We start from the raw sequence: 19,929 nt of genomic DNA on the forward strand, positions 1-19,929 counted from the left end.
GCTGCTGTTTCAAGCGCAGTTTGACAAGCGAAGCGTGATTCATTGTTACGCGCGCTGGAAGCTGCACAGGGGATATGCGAAGGAGCCGAAGCCCCGCCGAAAAGCTGAGCGTCTAAGCCTGCGGCGTCTCTACAATTGCTAGTTAGTACAGCGGGGCGTGGCATTTCCATAGGCACCCGACGTTTGTGCGCAGACGCGAGTAAGAGCGGGTGCGTTAAGGTCACTAGATAAGTTTTATATAGGGGCCTTGGGGTGCGTGAGAGTAATCTAGGGATTTTTGCTCCTTGAATATCGAACTTTGACTAGGTATTGCGGAGAGAAGTTGCTTCGCTCGTGTTGTATGCGTTTGTCCATAGGCGTGTCGGCATTGTGGAGTGACGTCGAGTTTGTTTACGTTCCGACGCTGGCTGCCGGCGCGGTGGACGAGGTGAAGCAGTGGGCACTGGTGATCGCTGTGTCTAAAGGTATGCCGGACGTACGCCGATCCCAAAAGCTAAAGGTACGTCTGACAGGCTTTCTTGTGCCTGCGGCGCTCTACCTTAAAGAAAGTCGCGGTTTCGCCCGAAAGGCGAATCATCGATTGGGATAGCAAATTAGCAGACATCTATACGAAGTAGGGCATTAGATGTATCGGCCGTATGAACTCGGAAATATTCGCTTACTGTTTTAACAAGCATGATGTCACCGCGCACAAGTAAACGAACGCATCACACCCGATGAGCGCGGATACTCGCTGTCATAACGCTGGTGTGCGCAGGCGCAGCAGCAGCAACGAGCGAAGTGACCTTCGTCACAGCACGCACAAAAGCATGAGCCGCCTGCGGATCCCTTTCAAGATAAGGCACGCGCGACCGTGCAAAGTACGCACTTGGCAGAGTGACCGAGCGCGCCGCTCCGTGGCCTCCGAGACAACCGCGCACCGGCGCGCGCCAATGGCGGACGCCGATGGTGGTTTGTGAATGGTAGAAACGCTGGAAAAGGTGTTCCTTTGAGTTTTCGCGCAACATAATTATGTTTTCTCGTCTAGTCAAATTACAATCTGAGAGCTATCATGTCTGTAGGTTGTGTGCAAGTCATAGTTTACGATATTTTCACGTATTGTAGCTCGCGAAATTCAATTATTTCAGTAAATTCCTTGCATCACATGGAGGGCCTGGGTATGAATGGTTCGAAAATTCTTTTCTCCGAAACGACGGCTGACGCCGACACAGAATTTTGTTTGACATGGGCTCCTTAACGCTACCACGTTAAAACGAGCGAAGAAACTTCTCCTCCGTAGCACCTAGGCAAAGTCGGATAGATATTCAAGGAACAAAAGCCCCCAGATTTTCTCTCTAGCACCCGCTCTTACTCGCGCTTGCGCACAAACGTCGGGCGCCTCCGGAAATATCACGCCCGCTGTACTTGCTATCGCCGCGGTATTGTGCTACACAGCTCGCCGCTGCTATCTCGGAGGCCATGCACAGCAGACGCAGCTACGCGCAACGTCGTGCGTAGACCGGCAGTGCAAAAATGAAATGCTTTTTCTGTATTTGAGATTTGCAGACAGCTGTATTTTTAATTTATTCAACTCAGAAGTGGACATATTAGTATTACCGAGAATGTTCTCGCGATCACGCGGCAAGCGTTCACAAGCTGGGCATGGCAATGGTGGTTTTGGCGGCGAGAGTCCCGTTACAGTGGCCACTGTAGCCATTCTAGCCACTGTAGTCCCGTCAAAAAATGTCTCCACCTTGTGCGGAGAGGCGGGCGAGGAGCACATCGAGGCACTCTACGCATCTGCGGCAGCGGCGGCTTCCGCTGTGGGGGAAGGGAAAAAGGAACCAGAAAGCTCGCCTTCGTGCCTAGCGTTCGCCGCCAGAGTTTCCAGGAATACATTACGGTTACATAAGCTGCAGTTGCTGGGAAGCGTGAGAACCAGTCAGAGATTTTTGAATGCTGTCGCATTCCACTCCTAAAAGCGAAACTTAAGCGTTCTCCAAGTTCTTACTTTTAGCGCCCCCCCCCCCCAAAAAAAAAGAAATGCTGGCTGTATATTTTCTAAACTTCTACAAAAGCATGTACATATTTTGTGCTAGAAGCATTGCCATCTTCGCTTTCAATAAAAAATGCACACGGATATATTGCCGGAGAAGCTGAAGAAATATAGTTGAAACGGCGTGCGATCGCACCTGCTTGAGTACAACGTCACCGTCGCTTATGCTCGTAGTTTTCACGAAAAATAATATAATGGTAGGGCTATATTACGGCTTTTCTAGATGTGACAATTATGGCGTTGGGCTGCTGAGCGCGAGGTCGCGGGATCGAATCCCGGTCACGGCGGCCGCATATCGATGGGGGTGAAATGCGAAAACATCCGTGTGCTTAGATTTAGGCACACGTTAAAGAACCCTAGCTAGTCGAAATTTCCGGAGTCCTCCACTACGGCGTGCCTAATTAGAATATGGTTTTGGCACGTAAAACCCGACAATTTAGTTGTGGCAATTAGCCACGCAGCAATAAGGACGGCCTCCATGCTTCATGTTTCACGGCTTTTGCACGTCCTCCACCGCACCGCGCCGCTGGTCATTTTCTCCTGTTTGTATGACTAAACAGCTGTAAGAGCCGGGGGTCGTGGCCTCAGATTCTGGCGTCACGCAAAGGGTCGCTCTCTAGTCTATGCCACCGGCGCGTAACACGAAGGCGAAGCGGGCCCACGCCGTCATCCGAGTTTTCTTGACGAAGGTTGCTCCCATCGTGAAGGTTACGAGGTCTAGAGGATGAGGAACGGAACAGGGCGTTTATTTGCATTGGAAGTGCAAACTTATCTACGTGGAACAAGGGGGTACCGCAATGGCCGGAGCACGGACCCCAGTACGTCGTTCTCGTAGCACGAGCTACAGGTCAGCAGACTACGTGTTTCCGGCGAGCACACATCAGAGCACACTGTACACATTTCAGCACTCTGCGTAAATCTCATTGGTCCTCCCTCGATCGCTAGGTCAAGGAAATCTGCGGTCACACTTTCTTCCAACCGGAGCGTCCAATGTCGCCGAGGGCTCTGCCCTGAGACAGAGAATGCGCATAAGCACTCCGGCATCTTTGTCCCATGAACACGAAGAAAGGAAGGGAGCTTCGTCGACAGGGTTTGTAACGCTTGACTCAAACTGGAGCCTCTTGATTGACCGTGGCGGTTACAAGAGTTGTGAGCGAACGGCATAGAACAGCCTTTTCCAGGAGTTTCTTGCTCCTATCGTACGTGACGGGGACAGTGAACCAACAAACAACACTCGATCCGCCAAACGTGTCTCGCCTTATCGCCGCAGATCTGTCCGAGGGGCAGCAGTTTTAGCTTCACGAAACGATTCGTCGCAGTGGTGCAGGAGAGGCCAGAAGGTCACTACAGCTTGATCGGTCACGTTGGCCGATCGTAACACCGCAAATACACGCAAAATTGCCGCGCGAATGGCCGCTCTAGGAACTTTGCGTGTATTCGCGGGCTTTCACGCTCGGAAAAACACTTTGATGCAGTGCGTATCGAGCTAGAGAAACCTTATAGGGAGTTTTTCACGTTGCTCTACAGTTTTCCAGATTGACGCTTTTCATCGAAATATAATATTTGTGAAGTTGATTAAGTAATTAAGACTACTTATCTAATGAGGCGGAATGAAGAAATAATCTCCACACCTTCAAGCGGTGGCAAACAGCATTACCTTGGTTCTGTCCAGCTACGTGGCATTTGCATATTTTTTAATGTTTGGCTCAAGTTGGGACATCCTGTATATATGGGGTTCGGAAAGGTGGTCGGGCCTCAGCTCTGCCGCCCCCCCCCCCCCCCCTGCCCGGAAGAAGAAAACTTTTTGTTTATGGAACCAGCGCTGAAGTTTGGAGATGACACACAGCACCTCCTTGCGCACATCGCGCGCATTGTTTAGTTATACAAACATAAGAAAATGGCCAGTGGCGGTACGGTGGGGGCATACAAAACTCGTGAAAGAAAATTACTGCAGGAAATCTAGTGGTACTTGTCAGATAGCGCATAAGCATTCTTTCCAGTCGCTCATTTTGTACACATACGTCTCTCACGTATACGAACGCGTCTGCTCGTATGATGGCGAAGTTTGCTCGATTTATTGTTTGTTTGTTAAATAATCTTAATATTGATCAATTAAGGTAACCAGTCTTAATTAGACTTAGTCATCTTTATTACTCTTAATAAATCCTGATTAGCCTCAATCAAACATTTCTCAGTTGAAATTATGTTGAAGTTATTAGGTGCCCTGAATAATTCTTGATTGCCATTAATTAATTTATTCCTAGTTATTCTTGATCCGCCTAATTAGATTAGGCTATATTAAATTTTAGTGAAGCTCACTATTCTTAGTTACCCTCAACTAATCATCATTTTAATTACCCTTAGTTAATCATGATTACCCCTAATTATAATAATGTTGATCAAACGAAATCAGGTGTCAATAATCTTAAATACCCTCAATTAATCCTGATTAGTCTTATTTACTTGGTTAATTAGACCAGTTTAATTACTTTTTGTGGCAACTGTGGTGGGCTGCTTTATCTGCACCGACAGCATGGTATACTTATTGCGGCAACTGTAGTGCATGGCCTACTTTCTACACTAAGTGTATGATATAGTTATTGTTGCAGCAACAGTAGCGACCGGCTTTCGTTTTGCACGGACTGTATGGAATGGCCGACTGTAACGTGTACTTGTTACATCAACTGTAGTGGTCAACTGTATGGTATACTAGCTTGTTGCAGCTGCTGCAGTGATGAGCTTTCTTTCTGCACCGACTGTATGGTATGGCTGACTGTATGGTATAGTTGTTGCGGCAGTTGTAGTGGCCTACTTTGTTTCTACATTAACTGTATGATATAGTTACTTGTTGTGGCAACTGTAGCGGCCTGCTTCTTTGTGCATGGTATAGTTATTTGTTCTGGCAACTGTAGTGTGTCTTTCTTTTTGCGAGGACTGTCGTGGAACTGTAGGTCTCTCGTGCTGACACGTGTACTTATGCTTTTTGCGGCGAATGCATTTCGCCTGCTAACAAAAGTTATTGCTCAGTGCAAGACCTCAAATTATGGGGTTTTACGTGCCAAAATTACTTTCTGATTATGAGGCACGCCGTAGTGGAGGACTCTGGAAATTTCGACCACCTGGGGTTCTTTAACGTGCACCTAAATCTAAGTACACGGGTGTTTTCGCCCCTATCGAAATGCGGCCGCCGTGGCCGGGATTCGATCCCGCGACTTCGTGCTCAGCAGCCCAACGCCATAGCCACAGTGCAAGACCTGTCTGCATTATTTGGAACATACTGGAGCGTTATCGTTGATTGTATCTGTTGTGTGTTTTTTCGCTGAACTTTTTGTAATCAGATTGTATGCGCGACACGAATTGTGTAGTGCATTCTGGAAGGCACGCGGGCACCAGGGATTACACTGGTACTTTTGACGACTTATGCACGCCAATGAAGCCGATGCACTTGACCCTGTTGCGGCTCGGGGTAGCCTTTAGGCCAGGAATCCTAAAGGCACAGGGACGAGTACGTCGGGGAGTAGGTGCAAAAAAAAAAAAAAAAGAGGGGCGGGGGGGTATTTTTACATTATTGACGCTGGCTCCAGATATGGAAACCCACTCCATGTAGGCGCACTTTAAATATCTGAGCTCACTACATGTCTGAGTACACATCAGGACACATCAGGATGCCCTCACTGCACCAAAGATATCCTCATTTAAAGTAGCCGTCCTCCCTAGGAGGTTAGACTAGGGAATCTGATGACTGTGTCTCGGCCAGTCATAATCGTCGAATCGTTCGCAAAATCCCTCCCATGACGTACGTCGCACGGTTCCGCCGGACTCCGCCTCCAATGATGCGCGATCGCTCCCACATGCGACGCAATCACGTCGCAATTTGGGAAGCCGAAGTATTCCCTTTTTGTGCAATGCGCGCAGAATGTTTGCATTGTGGCAAGCCTCCTGCCACGTTCCTCGGGTGTCTCCTGGGCATGCACGCCAAGGCCGCGTCTTTTGACAGACTTGCTCAGCTTGTGCCCGTCACTTGGCGACGATTTCGGGGTCGGTCGATTCGCGCTCGGCCTGCCGTCACCTTCGTCCCTGCTCCGTCCTTCTCGCTCGGCGCTCGGCCTCTCGATCCCGAGACTAACCCGGCACGTCCATAGCGCACACAGATCTCTGGCAGCCTCCAGATAAGGCCCACCCAGCGCGCCATGCCCTCCTCCTCCGGGACGCTTCGTCTCCTTGCTCCTTCCCGCTTCGCTCAACGCCACCTAGAGGAAACTCTAGGTGACGTTGGTTTGCCGAGCTCATGTTGCTACACATGCAAAGAGGCGTCGCGAACATGCGCAGCGCACGGCGGCGTCGAAGCATAAACGGAAAGGGCGCGAACGCTGTCGCGGACGCTACATTGAAGTGGACGGCGCGGCGCCTGTTATCCACATCCAGGCGCCTTCCTCCTCCCACTCTCGCTTCCCTCTCGGGGACAAACATAATATCGCCGATTTCACAGACGGGGCATGTACGCTTGCGCGTGAAACTACCTGCAGGAACTCGGCAAGAAAGCTTCGCTTTAAAATATGTATAGGCGTTAATTGTCAACGCGCTTGAAATATGTCCTCGTTCAGATATATAGAGATTATTAAATATGTATGATTAATAGACTAACCAGGAATTTCGACTCGATCAACTTGCGTGTCTTGCGTTTCACCTGCTTCCAAGCCTTTCCTATACCGACGGGGCTTCGACAGGAAATCAGAGCGTCGTTGTAAATGGACGACCGCGCTCACTGTAGTCCGCGGGCGTTGTCTAAGCTGCGAAGGGAATTCGTAACAAGTGAGTGCACGCGAAACAATTCGAAAAGAAAAAAAGCGTCAATAATTTCGTTGCATCTATACGTAGTACTTCAATATCTCTTTCACAGTACAAAGAAATGCGTTTGCTGGTTAAAACATAGCAATTCGCATCAAAACATATCAAAGGCGACAAAATACCTGCGCGCTCTGACTGTGACGTCATGTGGGAAGGCCAACGAGCCATTGAAGACCGTGCTTCTGCAAAACAAAAAAATTTCACCGACGATACTCCTTAATGCGAAGTTTGAACGCAGCTCTTTACGTGTTGTCATTTCGCGACATATTGGCTGGAGCGGACAGTCTGCCTCGTGCGGCACGTTGCAAATGGAGCGATGTGTGGTGCGACTGCCTCGCTAATTTGGAATTCGCGAGAGGCAACGCATAGGTGACGCGTGGGCGCGATTCACAGCCGCCGCTGCAGACAGACCGCCCAGGCGTGCGATAATCTGGCGCCATCTCATAGTCATTTTCGCCGCTCTACGCGTCTCACATTTTCACTATACCCGCCTCCTCCACTTTCAACTCATAGTTCCGCTGCACTCTCTTCATCCGCTTTCCTCCTCGCACCTTTCATCCCCCGCTGTGCACCGCGTTCGTTCTTTCATATTTCGCTGTGCACGCTGTCGCGATCGGCCTGCAAGGGTACTGACCTTCGAACCTTTCCCAGCCCGCTGCGAAGAGTCGCTTTGTAAAGCCAACAATGCGCCTCCTTCGGACAGCCCAACGGCGCCAGCAAGGCTAGCCATGTTTGGCGGACCGAGTATTGTTAATTGGTTTGCTGTTGCCTTCACGGTCTACTTGGAGCAAGAGAACTCCTGGAAAAAGGTGTTTTGCGGTGCTTTCTCACGAGCCCCAGAAATCGTCACAGTCGATTCACAGACGCGGTGGCTAACTGCGGAGTCAGCTCTGGAATCAGGAGACGCGAGCTTGGGTCAAGCGTACCAACACCTGTCTACGAGGATCCTCTCTGCTCGGTGGGTTCAGTGAAACCAAAGTGCGCAAGTGAGTGTGCGAACTCTCCCCCTCAAAGGCGGATTACGGCTACGATGACTTTGGGCGCTCCCATTGAACGAAGGTTGAACGGCTGTTTTCTCTCACCTAGGGGTCTAGGGAGGACAAAGGGTTTTTAAGCAGCTGTTTTCCGCTGTTTGGTGTGCTTCGTGCTTCCTTTTCAGTCATGCTAGACTGATGAAATGTATCTCCTGTCTTCATGTAGATATTGTAAATAAATCCCGTAGTCCTCGTTCTCGATGAGAACAAGTCCTTCCCTTCAACAACGTCCTTAGCGTGGATGAGTCGTACGACGGCATGGGCCCTACCACTTACTTCATGCCCGACCCCAACTCTTACAACGCCGGTGCCCGGCGCAGGAACAGGTGCTTAATAGCTGCGGTGTAAAATTCCGGCAGAAACCATCTCACGATGAACGTCGACGTTACTGCAATTAGCACTGAAGCTGTGTAGCGACACACCGTATTGCAACCACCGGAACTCGCCTTGTATGAGGTGTGTATGCAGCCGGTTTCCGCTCTCGCACATATCCTTGTGCACATGCTGCGCTATCTTGCGGCACCACCGCAAAGTCCGCGCGTGACGCTTGTCTTAATGTATATTCAGACAAATTTGCCCGAATTCATTTGACGCAGCTAGGTTTGATTTCGCCCAGCACCAGAGAAAGTTTAAAGGTTGAAAGGTGGCACATAAACAGCGGAACATACCCAGTGACACCAGCCGGCGTTAAGGAGGTTCATCGAAGAGCGGCGCATATCTAGTGGCACAAACCCAGTTTACCAAGTTGGTCTGGAAAATGTTTATTGAATGGGAACGCATACCCAGTGTCACATACTCAGTGATACAGTTGGTCCAACTTTGTTGTTTCGAACACGGTTCGGTACAGAAACCCGATGCTCTACCCATTTGACAGCGGACTACCCAGTGACCCAAACTTGCGGGAGCACGGTGTTACGACTTTGAGGTGGTCCCGTAGCGCTCGACACCCGTTTCGTGACAGAGCGTTGGTAGCGAAGACTCCGAGTCAGGCGTCGGTGAGAATAACAAAAGGGACTTTATACACTATATACAGGTCATTATACAGGACATGAAGGGATCGGCACTGGGGCCGAGAGCTCACAGCAAACGCGACTGTTCCCGCACGGCGACGTCCGGCGAAAACGCGTGACACATCTCACTCCAGTCGAGAGCGGCACTCTGCTCCCGGTGGGTCGGCGGATCCGGTTTTCCAGGCGGCGCGCCGCGGCTTATAAGCCCCCAGAAACCATTGTCACTCAAACGGCCCAATACAAAGTGAGCACTCGACGGTCGTCGGAAGAGGTCCAACCAGCGATCACGCTGGCCACCCCGTTCAAAGTTGGCGGGCGCGGTGACCTCCAGGGAAGGGGAGGTACGGCGCCGGGCTGTCTGGCACTTGGCGACACGTTTGAACATGTTGCCCGCCGATGCTTCTCCGGAGGACACCACTGCCTGACGGCTCAGCATCTTGACTTGTCAAGGGAGAATTAGGGCGCTGTGCCTTTCGGCGCAGCCCCGGGTTTGTCCAAAGGGCGCTCGCAGGAAAATTCTCCATCTTGCAGATTCGGAATCCGGGCTTGTGGTAATGGCACAACAACGGTTAGATCCGGGCATATGCAGACACCGGAAAGTCCGTAAAGTAGCAAGGTGCCCTAAGAATGGCAGCAGGGGGCTGACGTATAGTAGTGTTTAGGATGTTCAGGCCTGAAAGTACCTAAATACCGGTTACATTTCCCATGACAACGCGCTGTTTCTCCATTTATGAGTATCGTTCGTAATTCTTGCGAGCACGGACACGTTCAACCCGTTTCTTAGCTCATTATTGCTGTTCGCAGTAAAATGATTGCCGCCCACGTTTTTTTACCTTCCCGTGTGACGTCACCGCTCGAAGCACTGGAGCATTCTTCTGCTTCGGGTGAGGATAAAGCAACCGAGACAAATTTGCTCTTATGGGTGGCCGTGCTCAGAGCCTTGCTCGCTCAAGTCCGTTAGGCTGCTTGCAGTGAAAGGCGATGGGCTTGCGTGCGAAACGGCAGCAGTTTTCTCCAATGACCTTTGGGCTAACGAAATAAAAACGTCACGTGGCATAAGCAGAGAACGACGTCTGCAGCTTCGGCAGTGTCCTGTGCTCGCTTCTTTTCCCACGCGACGACCGGGCGAAGATGCATGCATCAGCCGCCGCGTTTACGCTTTAACATTTGACGCCTTTCCTCCTTCCTTTGCTTCTGTTTTCTTTTTTCGTTATTGACGGGAGGGTGGAGGGTGGGTCGCCAGCAGCAGCAAACAAGGAACAAACGCTGCCAGCCTTGCGAGAAACGAGCTCTCGCAAGCGATGGGGCTCAAATTTTCATCGCGGCACTTACGCGTCAATATCAAATTGCACGCTCTGCAGGGACATCGGCGCGTCATGCTGTAGCGATAACAAACGAATTTATTAATAAAAAAATAAATGATAAAAAGGGTTGGGTGGAGGGCGGTCGATGTGCGTGCAACGGAGAGATGAAAGCTAAAAAGAAATATTTTTTTTTTTTGTGTGTGTGTGTCCGTGCACGCTTCCAGAGCGACAGTTACGCTCACAGTTCACGGCCCAGCCCCGACAATGAATTCTCCTCGCCAGGGCTCCAGTGACGCTTTCGCGATGTTTGTGGCCCGCGTGCTACTCCAAGCGTGTTTCTCGCGATGAGGTTGAACGAAAAACGGTTCCATATTTTACACGAGAAGTGCGTCAAAACTGTTATTTCTTTCCTTTCGTTATTTTGATCTGTCTTCCTTTGAATAGCTGGTAGCTTTAAAGCACATTCGCCGCTGACGGCCAATTCACTCGGTGGCGTAAGCGAGGCACTAGGCTGCCAGAGCCGTTGGGGCCAATTTTTTTTTTTTTGGCAAACCTAATCAAAAAGAACAAAACCAGTGTTTGAGCGGTCGAAACACTAATTGTTGTTGCTCGTCATTTAGGCCCACATATGAGCAAAGGCTGACGACTCTGACATAGTAAGCCTTGAGTAAGCCTTGATTCCGACACCGGCTTCAAGTATGCCTTGGAGGAGCAACCTCTTTCTGATATGCTTACTCGAGTGATTTAACATCCAACAGCAACCGTGAGACATTCCCCGTATTGTGTTTCAGGCTAATTTTTACCTGACGTTCTTTTACATACAACAGAAGAGGGGGAGGAGGAATGCAATTTTATTGAAACGCAGGAATTTCGAGTGGTTGGCAGTGTCCTCCGTCCAGGAACCCGGTGGATTTTGGTGGCGTCGACGCACGGTCTACCAGCCGGAGCTGGTCCTCAGGACGAGAGCCATGGTCATCTCTCTCTCTCTCTCTCTCTGATCGTAAGAGGGATTAGGAAATACGTCTAGGCTGGGGTTGCGCTTGCAGACCAATACCAAGTGGTAGAGCGCCGCGGGCTTTTCACAGCGAGGGCACGCGAAAGCATATGCTATAGGGAGCGCGGGATATGACGTGTAGGCAGGTTGGGAGTGGACAAGTGTTAGTCCTAAGCTGCTTCACGATTGTCTGCTACTCTTTGATGAGGGAACTGTGCCTCGAGGGGTTCGTTTTTACGGACTCGTCTGGTAAGTAACCATCGGTTGGTCAGACTTCTGCTGGTCGTCTCACGGTTCCCGGCCGCTGCTAGCTCTCGGGCTCTCGAGCAAGCTACGAGGTAACAGAATCTCAGGACATGTTTTTCCCTTTCTTTCTTTCTTTCTTTCTTTCTTTCTTTCTTTCTTTCTTTCTTTCTTTCTTTCTTTCTTTCTTTCTTTCTTTCTTTCTTTCTTTCTTTCTTTCTTTCTTTCTTTCTTTCTTTCTTTCTTTCTTTCTTTCTTTCTTTCTTTCTTTCTTTCTTGCTGCTAAGCACGAGGTCGTGGATCCAATCCCAGCCACGGCGGCCGCATTTCGATGGGCGCGAAATGCGAAAACACCCTTGTACTATAGATTTAGGTGCTAAGAACCCCAGGTGTTCCAAATTTCCGGAGTCCCCCACTACGGCGTGTCTCATAATCAGAAAGTGGTTCTGGCACGTAAAACCCCATAATTTAATTTAATTTTATTTCCTTCTCTTTCTTATTTCTTTCTTTCTTTCTTTCTTTTCTTTCTGTCATCACGTAAATAAGATTGCCAGGAATCAAACCTATAACACTGTATTCAGGAGAAGCATGCAGTGCAGAACGGTTTTAACACACTGTTATCACTCTAATATTGCCACATCAGCCAGGTACCAGCAGCACGCGCCATTGCTAATCCACGCGCATGCACATACGGCACCTGATCGTGGCTGTAACGGTAGTAGCACAACAATGAGATGCTAAAGCATCCTACACTGCGTATGAACCGACCGAATTAGATAGCATGGACCGCCGGTTGCGCGACACCAAGGAAGAACTGTGCGATGCATCCAGATCATGCATTGTTTTGATAACAGGATGATTGTCATCTTCAAATAAAGGTTTTTGTTCGCTTCTCTTTATTGCTTATCGCAAAGGCCTCGGATGTTTTCTTTAAGACAATCCGGGAAATAGCACCAGAGCGAAACGATATATATATATATAAGTCGCAGGTGGCGTCCACAGACGCATGCGCCACCACGAACACATCGATCATTGAGTACAATACTATGCTATATTCGTTCCTCTTTTTTGACCTCACCAGGTCAGGTGCACCTTCGAATCACTTTGAATTAACGGCGCGATTTGTTTGTTTGTCATCTACTGCAAGTTCTCTCGACCACCACTTATCTCATCCCAAGGCTTGACCGGCTCTTCCGTGTAGCGAGGGCAGTCGTTATCTGTGACGTTTTCTTCATGTGCTGCACGTCTTGCTCCGTCATTTTGGTGTTAGGGCTTACGAACGACACGGCGCACTCGAGCGTCGTGGTAAGCGGAATGCTACGCGGAATCGACATTAAACGTTCAAACTGCTTGCTTCCGAGAAAACAAATCGAAAACGCAAGCTAGCTGGCAGCAATGAACCTCCTCACTGAGATGGGCCATGATGACAATGTCAACATCACTAAAGGCTGGGCGCGGTGAGGTCAACGTCATAGGCTTTCTTTTTCAGGGTCGGTTACGATTTTTAACAGAACCAAATTTTCTGAATTAAACATATGTGAAACGTTCTTCAAGTGAATCGACTTGAGTAATACGGCATTTGTGTAACCGCTTCACAAAAGTGTCGCTTCACATGCCTAAAGGAAAAAGGAAGGAAGGAAAAAGTGGAGAAGGAAGGCAGGGAGGTTAACCAGTTTAGCTTAACCGGTTTGCTACCCTACACATGGGAGCGGGATGGGGGGAATGAAAGATGGGGAGAAGAGATAGAGAGCACATAACATGACACACACATCGTTAGTTACAGTCTGTCACTCTTGCGCGGTACGTGACATCACTGTCACAGCCGCTTGTCCAAGCCCGTCTCCTTCATAAACCGAAGTAGTCCCTTCGTCACCTTCATCTGCGATGTCGTCTGTCGGCGATATGTGAAAATAGTTGCAACTGACAATGGTCTATTGTCAAGGTGCGCTAGAACGGACGCCAGGGACTAGATTCCTAGATTCCAATCGCACTTGTACAGGTTAGAGAAAAAGTAATACTTAAAAAAAAGTAAAAGTACAGGTTGAAGAAAAAAGGCCCTTGCGTTCAAGAGTCCTGCTGATGCATTAGTGCTGCTGACATCCACATATTTTGTATACAGTCCCTTCATTGCATATTTTTTATGACGATGGTACGTATCATACCTCTCATGTCATTCTCATCGTTTTGACGCATATATATTCTTCGCACTTAAACTTTTAGGCCTCTATACACAGCCGTGTCGTCTGCCCTTCAAAACTGGCAGTTCGTGCATCATTAGCAGCTAATTAGCATTGCCTTGGCTCTCTTTGGCCTCACATGACCCTTGCGCTAATGACATCCAATACTAATCATCATCTCCCATAATTTAACATTGCTCAAGTGCAGTAAATAGAACGAGCTGGCCTGGCTGTTTTGGCGCGTCCACTGCAGCCCTACACATGTTGTCAATCAATATTTTTCTTGGACGACTTCCCTCTGTTGCGTTCTCCAGGGTAGCGTATCCCACCGCTGCCGAGTTGTTGCGACGCCTGTTTATCGAAGCTCGACCGACGTTACTATTGGGTAGCGTGGCGTTGTCGGCGGGCTGCAGGCACCCGGTACACCATGGCGACCAGGCAAGGAGGAGACGATTTCTAGTGCGAAACTTGCACGATTTATTCAATGGTTAGGGAAGGATAAGAAGAATAGAATAAAGTGTTAAGTACACTGCGCAGCCCCTTTACATAGGCTCACTAAAATCGTGGGCAGGAACTTGCTCACGTCAACGTCACGTGACAGGCACCGAGTCTGGCTGTGGATGGGAGGCGGATACCTTTTCCCCTGGTGACCTTTCTTCTAAGCGAGGTTGTGGTTGGGGGGCGTATACCTTTTCCCCCGGTGACCTTTCTTCTAGGCGACGTTGTGGTGGGGCGGCGGATACCTTTTTCCCTGGTGACCTCTCTTCTAGGTGACGTTGTGGTTGGGCGCGGATACCTTTTCCCCTGGTGACCATTCTTCTAGGCGACGTTGTGGTTAGGTGGCGGATACCTTTTCCTCTGGTGACCTTCCTTCTAGGCGACGTTGTGGTCGGGCGGCGGATACCTTTTCTCCTGGTGACCATTTCTTCTAGGCGACGCTGGTTCGCGGAAAGGGTCCCTTCTAGAGTCGCACAGTTTGCGGAAAGGGTTTTCACGCACACACAAAAAGGGGCCTGTGAACACTGCGGGGCATCTGCCAGACCAGTCATCCACTCGAGACATCATCCACATGGCATCGAGCCTCCTAACTCCAGCTCATTCGCAGCGCCCTTGGTCTGTTTTCGTTACACCGTGCTTGAACGAGTAACCCTCGTAGGGCTCGCTCGTCGATTGTTTTCTGCTACGATGTTGTTAACCCCTAAGGCAACTAACGCAGTTTCGTTTTCTGGATAGGTTTAGCTACAGAGCAGCTTTCCTAAGTGGGTCGGCGGAGTGCTGCTATTTAATATTCCTTTTAGTAGCCGGTGCTCGAATGCTGTGTTAATTTCGGTAACAGTCTCCAGTTGCGATTAACCGAAATCTTTAAAAAGAGATCACTGTGTATATAGTCCGCTAACCATATCACGAACCGTCTTTCCACATACAGAGCGGTTGAGCCAGTTTTATTTATGCGAACTTTATCTGCACTCCACAGTAATAAAAAGAAAGTTTAATTTTTTTTTTCGTAATTTATTTTCTCCACAAGCTCGCCATCTTGCGGAGCGATCCACGAGGAGTGGGCGAAGAAGAAGAGAACCAGGAGGAAAGAAGAAGCAAGGGTATTCTTTTCCCGGAGAACGCCGTCCGTCCGTCCCGTCCGTGCGCTGACGTGGCCTGGTTCCTGAGCTCCCGAACACTGGTTCTGGTCAAGTAGCTGGCGTTTTTCTTTTAATCTGTGTCTTTTACGTATTTGTTTTTGACCTTTTCTTTCAATATCTGCTAACCTGCCAGAGTAATTTCCTGTTTCTTTGCAATGCCACTCTCATCGCCAGCCCAGGAGGTTTCCTCCTGGTCGGCTTCTGTTCCTAACTCTCATTTGCCGGTGGAGCTTTTCTTAGGCAGTGGGGCGAGCAGCGTACCTGTGGCTTTGGTTCCGAGTGATGGCAGTGTGATTCGCATGAAGAATCCCAAAGCAATTGGCCTCGGCCTCGGCCAAAAAGAACATATATGTTCTTTTTGCAGTGCACCTGAAACTATCGAGCATTATTTTCTCTCATGCCGCCGCTTTCTAAGACAAAGAAAAATATTACAATACGCATTTACCAAACTGGGCCTATCGCTAACCTCGCCAAGCATTCTTTCTTTTGGGGCGACTTCACTGGGCTCCAGCCACAGGGATGCTTTTCTTGCAGTTGACAATTTTATTAGAGAGACAGAAAGAGTGCCTTGCTGATTTTCTACAATTATCCATAGTTTCTATTATTTCATTTCATTACGTTAGATTATTTTATCAAAATTCTTAACAATATTTTCATTGCAAGTCTAAATTAGAGTTCTATCGTCCCACGCTCCACTATTCAAATCTAGTTTCTCTATACTTCTAACCTTACGGAAAACCGCCTGCTTCTTGGCCAATCCCCCATAGTGGGTATGCGCCACTGTCTGGGACAAAAGACAAGACAAGACAAGACAAGAACCTCGCAACAAAGGATTTATACGTGAGCGAGTCTTTTGACTGTTTCGACGCGCTCGGAAATGGTAAGGTGCACAAGGGGATGTTGTCCATCGCCACCATTTGCGTGTACATACACATCGTGCCGTTCATCTCAACCGACGTCGGACACTGGCGCAAGAGGCCGCCGCATTCCAACATATATCCCAGGCCGACTTGAGGAATACGGCTGGACGCGTCTGGGAGGCCAAGCCGATGCAGCATGTACGAAAATCCCGAGCAGCCCGACGACGCGATGACTGTGCTTTGCATGGATTGGGAGTACGAACAGCGCTGGCCCAGAGAGAGCGCAGTGTCCACGTGGAACATGGTCTGCTCGAGGCACTCGCTCATCGCCGTCATGATCGTGGTTCAGAACTTCGGATCCGCTTTGTGCGTGTCTGCAGCAGGATACTTTGCGGACCGCATCGGTGGGAAGTCCGTAGTGTTGCCGTCGCTGGTGGTCATGTTGCTGTCGATGGTCATTCTGTGCGTTTCCGCTGCTTACTGCGTGTTTGCAGCGGGCTCCAATGCCGTCGCTATGATTGTCTCCTGTTTGATCCTCTTCGAGGTATCCATGCACGCACACAGGCCTCTGCTGAACATCTTCGCCGGAACGTTCGGCGACCTCTATTCCAATCTGGTGATGGCTGTTCTGGAGCGAGCCTGGCTAGACTGGCAGTTCAAATTAGCGCTCTTCCTCCTGCCAGCGCTGTTGGTGCTGCCAGCGTTCTGCTTCATAGATGAGTCACCGCGCTGGCTTGTGGCAAAGTCCAAGCTCCCCGAAGCGAAAACCATCATGCTCGTAGCGGCCGAGGTCAACCACTTTCCTCTCTCGAACCTGCTGGAGAGACTGAAGGCGGACATCGACGCCCCCTTTGGGGAATTCACGTCGACCGACGCAGCAATGCTGGGCAAAGCGGCCATCCGAAAGAACACGGTGATCATATTTGCCTGCAATTTTACAACCGTCTTCGGTTACTATACAGCGCACCTATTTCACCGATCTCAGAACGGGATCCGGCGCTTCGCGGGTTCGCGTTCGGAGCTGCTGTATTAGCGTACGCCGCTACAAATGTTCTGATCAGGAGAGTAACCATGCTATCGACAATCACCGGACTACTCGGGCAGCCGTTTGGACTCCATTGCCTACTGAGCATCACAGTCGCAGCTGCGCCGGTGATCGTCAGCGAGGTCCTGTTGGTGGTATTAGATTCTTCGGACGATCCTACCGCTGTCAACCAGATGTAGCAGTCGTCGGACGACCTCGTCGCTGCCACCATTTGAAGGAGTTGAAGGTCGTAGAGAGGAACTCGGTGAACAGGATTTATTTACATTATTTACATCTTAGACAAGACATATATCGACAGTCTAGCGTGACTCCCATATGGAGCCCGCAAGACTAAGATACAGCAAACAGCTTACGAGCACACAGCTCACGAGTACATTTCTAGCATGACAACGTGCACTCAGCTCCCGACGACGAGCACACTCTCGCAGCCGGCAAACGCTGCTTATAAGCACTTGATCCCCCCTTGATTCCCAGTGGTATTCGACGTCACCGTTCGACCTCACCGTAGATGACCCGCCCTTTTGGAGGAGGGCTCACAAACACGTGTTGCACAGGTTTCAGTGCCGCACACACACACAGGTGTAAAGGTCCGGAGCCGACGTCAGAGGGGCTTCGTAGAACTCTGCTTCGTCCCGGGTGGCGCGGCCGAGTACCACATTCCTGAGCTGACCCCGCGCCACGTGGCTGCCGGTTATTTGCAGTTCTCTGAAGTGCGCCCCGTCCGGTTGGATTGGAACACGTGCAGCGGGCTGAAAGCTGGCACGTTGTCACCCCGTCCGGCCATTCCTAACAGTGGTGACGAAGTTTTTATGCGTAGACGCCGCCATCGTGGTTCCTTGCTACTCCCTGGAACGCTTCCCGACCGCCGTGCGCGGCTTGACCGCATGCTGCGGCTTCGGCTGCGGTGTATTCGGTGCCGCCAGTGCGGCCGCGGTGGCGCTTCTGCTCAACCGCCAGGGTCGTTATGAGGCCGAGTTCGCTCTACCGGCGTTGTTGCTCGGCGGCTCGTTGCTGGCCCTGTGTAGCATTTCGCGCCCCACGACGGTCGAGTGCGCCAGGAAAACCGTAAGCCCTGACACCGAAACGACCAAGCAAGACGTGTAGCACATGAAGAAAACATGGAAGATAAGGACGGGCCCACAACACGGAAGAGTGGGGCAAGCGGCCGGACTAGATAAATGACATTCAAGAGAACACAAAAACACAAACGCAAACAAATCTCGCTGTTAAGGAGAAGTGATTCGAACCTGCACCTGAGGTGGTGAAATCAGAAGAGTGGAGCGAATATATAGTTGTGTACTTGATGATTTGTGTGTTTGTCGTTATATATGTCAGGGGACGTCACATTCTACTAATCTATATTCCACGAATAGCCTAACACGCAGCTCCTCGCACAGTTTCTTTTATCTGAGCTAAGTATACTATGGTGAAAATGCAAATGACCTTTTTATTTTCATGCTTGGCGTAGTACGCGGGCCAGAAAAATCACGAAAGCGTCACTGGAGCCCTGGCGAGGAAAATTGATTGTTGGGGCTGGGCCGTGAACTGTGAGCGTAACTGTCGCTCTGGAAGCGCCGGGGACACGAAGAGTGTTATTCTTTTTAGCTTCCTCCTGCGCATGTACATCGACCGCCCCTCGCCCAACTCGTTTTATTCTTTTTTTTTACTAATAATTTTGTTTGCTATCGCTACAGCACGATGCGCCGATGTCCGCTGGAGCGTGCGATTTGATATTGACGCGTAAGTGCCGCGATGAAAATTTGAGCCCCATCGCTTGCGACAACTCGTTTCTCGCGTGACTGTCAACGCTGCTGCTAGCGACCCGCCCTCCATCCTCCCGTCAATAGCGAAAAAAAAATGCATAATGAAAGGAAGGAGGAAAGGCGTCGACGGTTGAAGCGGAAACGCGTCGGCTGATGCCTGCATCTTCGCCCGGTCGTGGCATGGGAAAAGCAGGGAGAAGAGGACATTGCCGAAGCTGCAGACGTCGTTCTCTGCTTGTGAGACATGGCGTATATATCTCATTGGCCCGAAGGACATTGGTGGAAATTGCTGTCGTTTCACACGCAAGCCCATCGCTTTTCGCTGCACGACGTCTAACAGACTAGAGTGGGCATGCCTCTGAGCACGGCTACTCATTAGAGCAGCTTTGTCTCAGTTTACCCGCCGCGGTTGCTCAGTGGCTATGGTGTTAGGCTGCTGAGCACAAGGTCGCGGGATCGAATCCCGGCCACGGCGGCCTTATTTCGATGATGGCGAAATGCGAAAACACCCGTGTACTTAGATTTAGGTGCACGTTAAAGAACCCCAGGTGGTCGAAATTTCCGGAGTCCTCCACTACGGCGTGCCTCATAATCAGAAAGTGGTTTTGGCACGTAAAACCCCATAATATTTTTGTCTCAGTTTGTTCCTTTATCGTTACGCGATGCAAAAGAATGCCCCGCGCTTTGAGCGGTGCTGTCGCACGAGAAGGTAGAAATAGTGGGCGACAATCTTTTTACTGCGAACCGCAGTTATGATCTAAGAACGGTTTGAACGCGCCCGTGGGTTTGCAACAGATTGAAACGATGTCAATATCGAGAAACAGCGCGTTGGCATGGGAAACTCAATCAGTATTTAGGTTTTTTCAAGAGAGCGGAGCATCATTTAACCACTACTACACGTCAGCGCTCCTCTGCAACCAACCGTTATCAACGAGAAAATAGACTTCACGTGTCCCTTGCTTGCTGAGAAGATTCCATG

The 19,929-nt window shown here is 49.9% G+C and overlaps 1 protein-coding gene across 1 annotated transcript; it reads left to right on the plus strand.

The window, feature by feature from the left end:
* The first annotated feature begins 16,338 nt into the window (after positions 1–16,338).
* Positions 16,339–17,175, plus strand: LOC142583597 (beta-alanine transporter-like). The gene has a single exon (XM_075694086.1). It carries the CDS (start codon positions 16,339–16,341, stop codon positions 17,173–17,175), a length of 837 nt encoding a protein of 278 aa, XP_075550201.1.
* Positions 17,176–19,929: the final 2,754 nt, after the last annotated feature.

This window comes from Dermacentor variabilis, chromosome 5 (assembly GCF_050947875.1).
Source record: "Dermacentor variabilis isolate Ectoservices chromosome 5, ASM5094787v1, whole genome shotgun sequence".
Classification (NCBI taxonomy): domain Eukaryota; kingdom Metazoa; phylum Arthropoda; class Arachnida; order Ixodida; family Ixodidae; genus Dermacentor; species Dermacentor variabilis.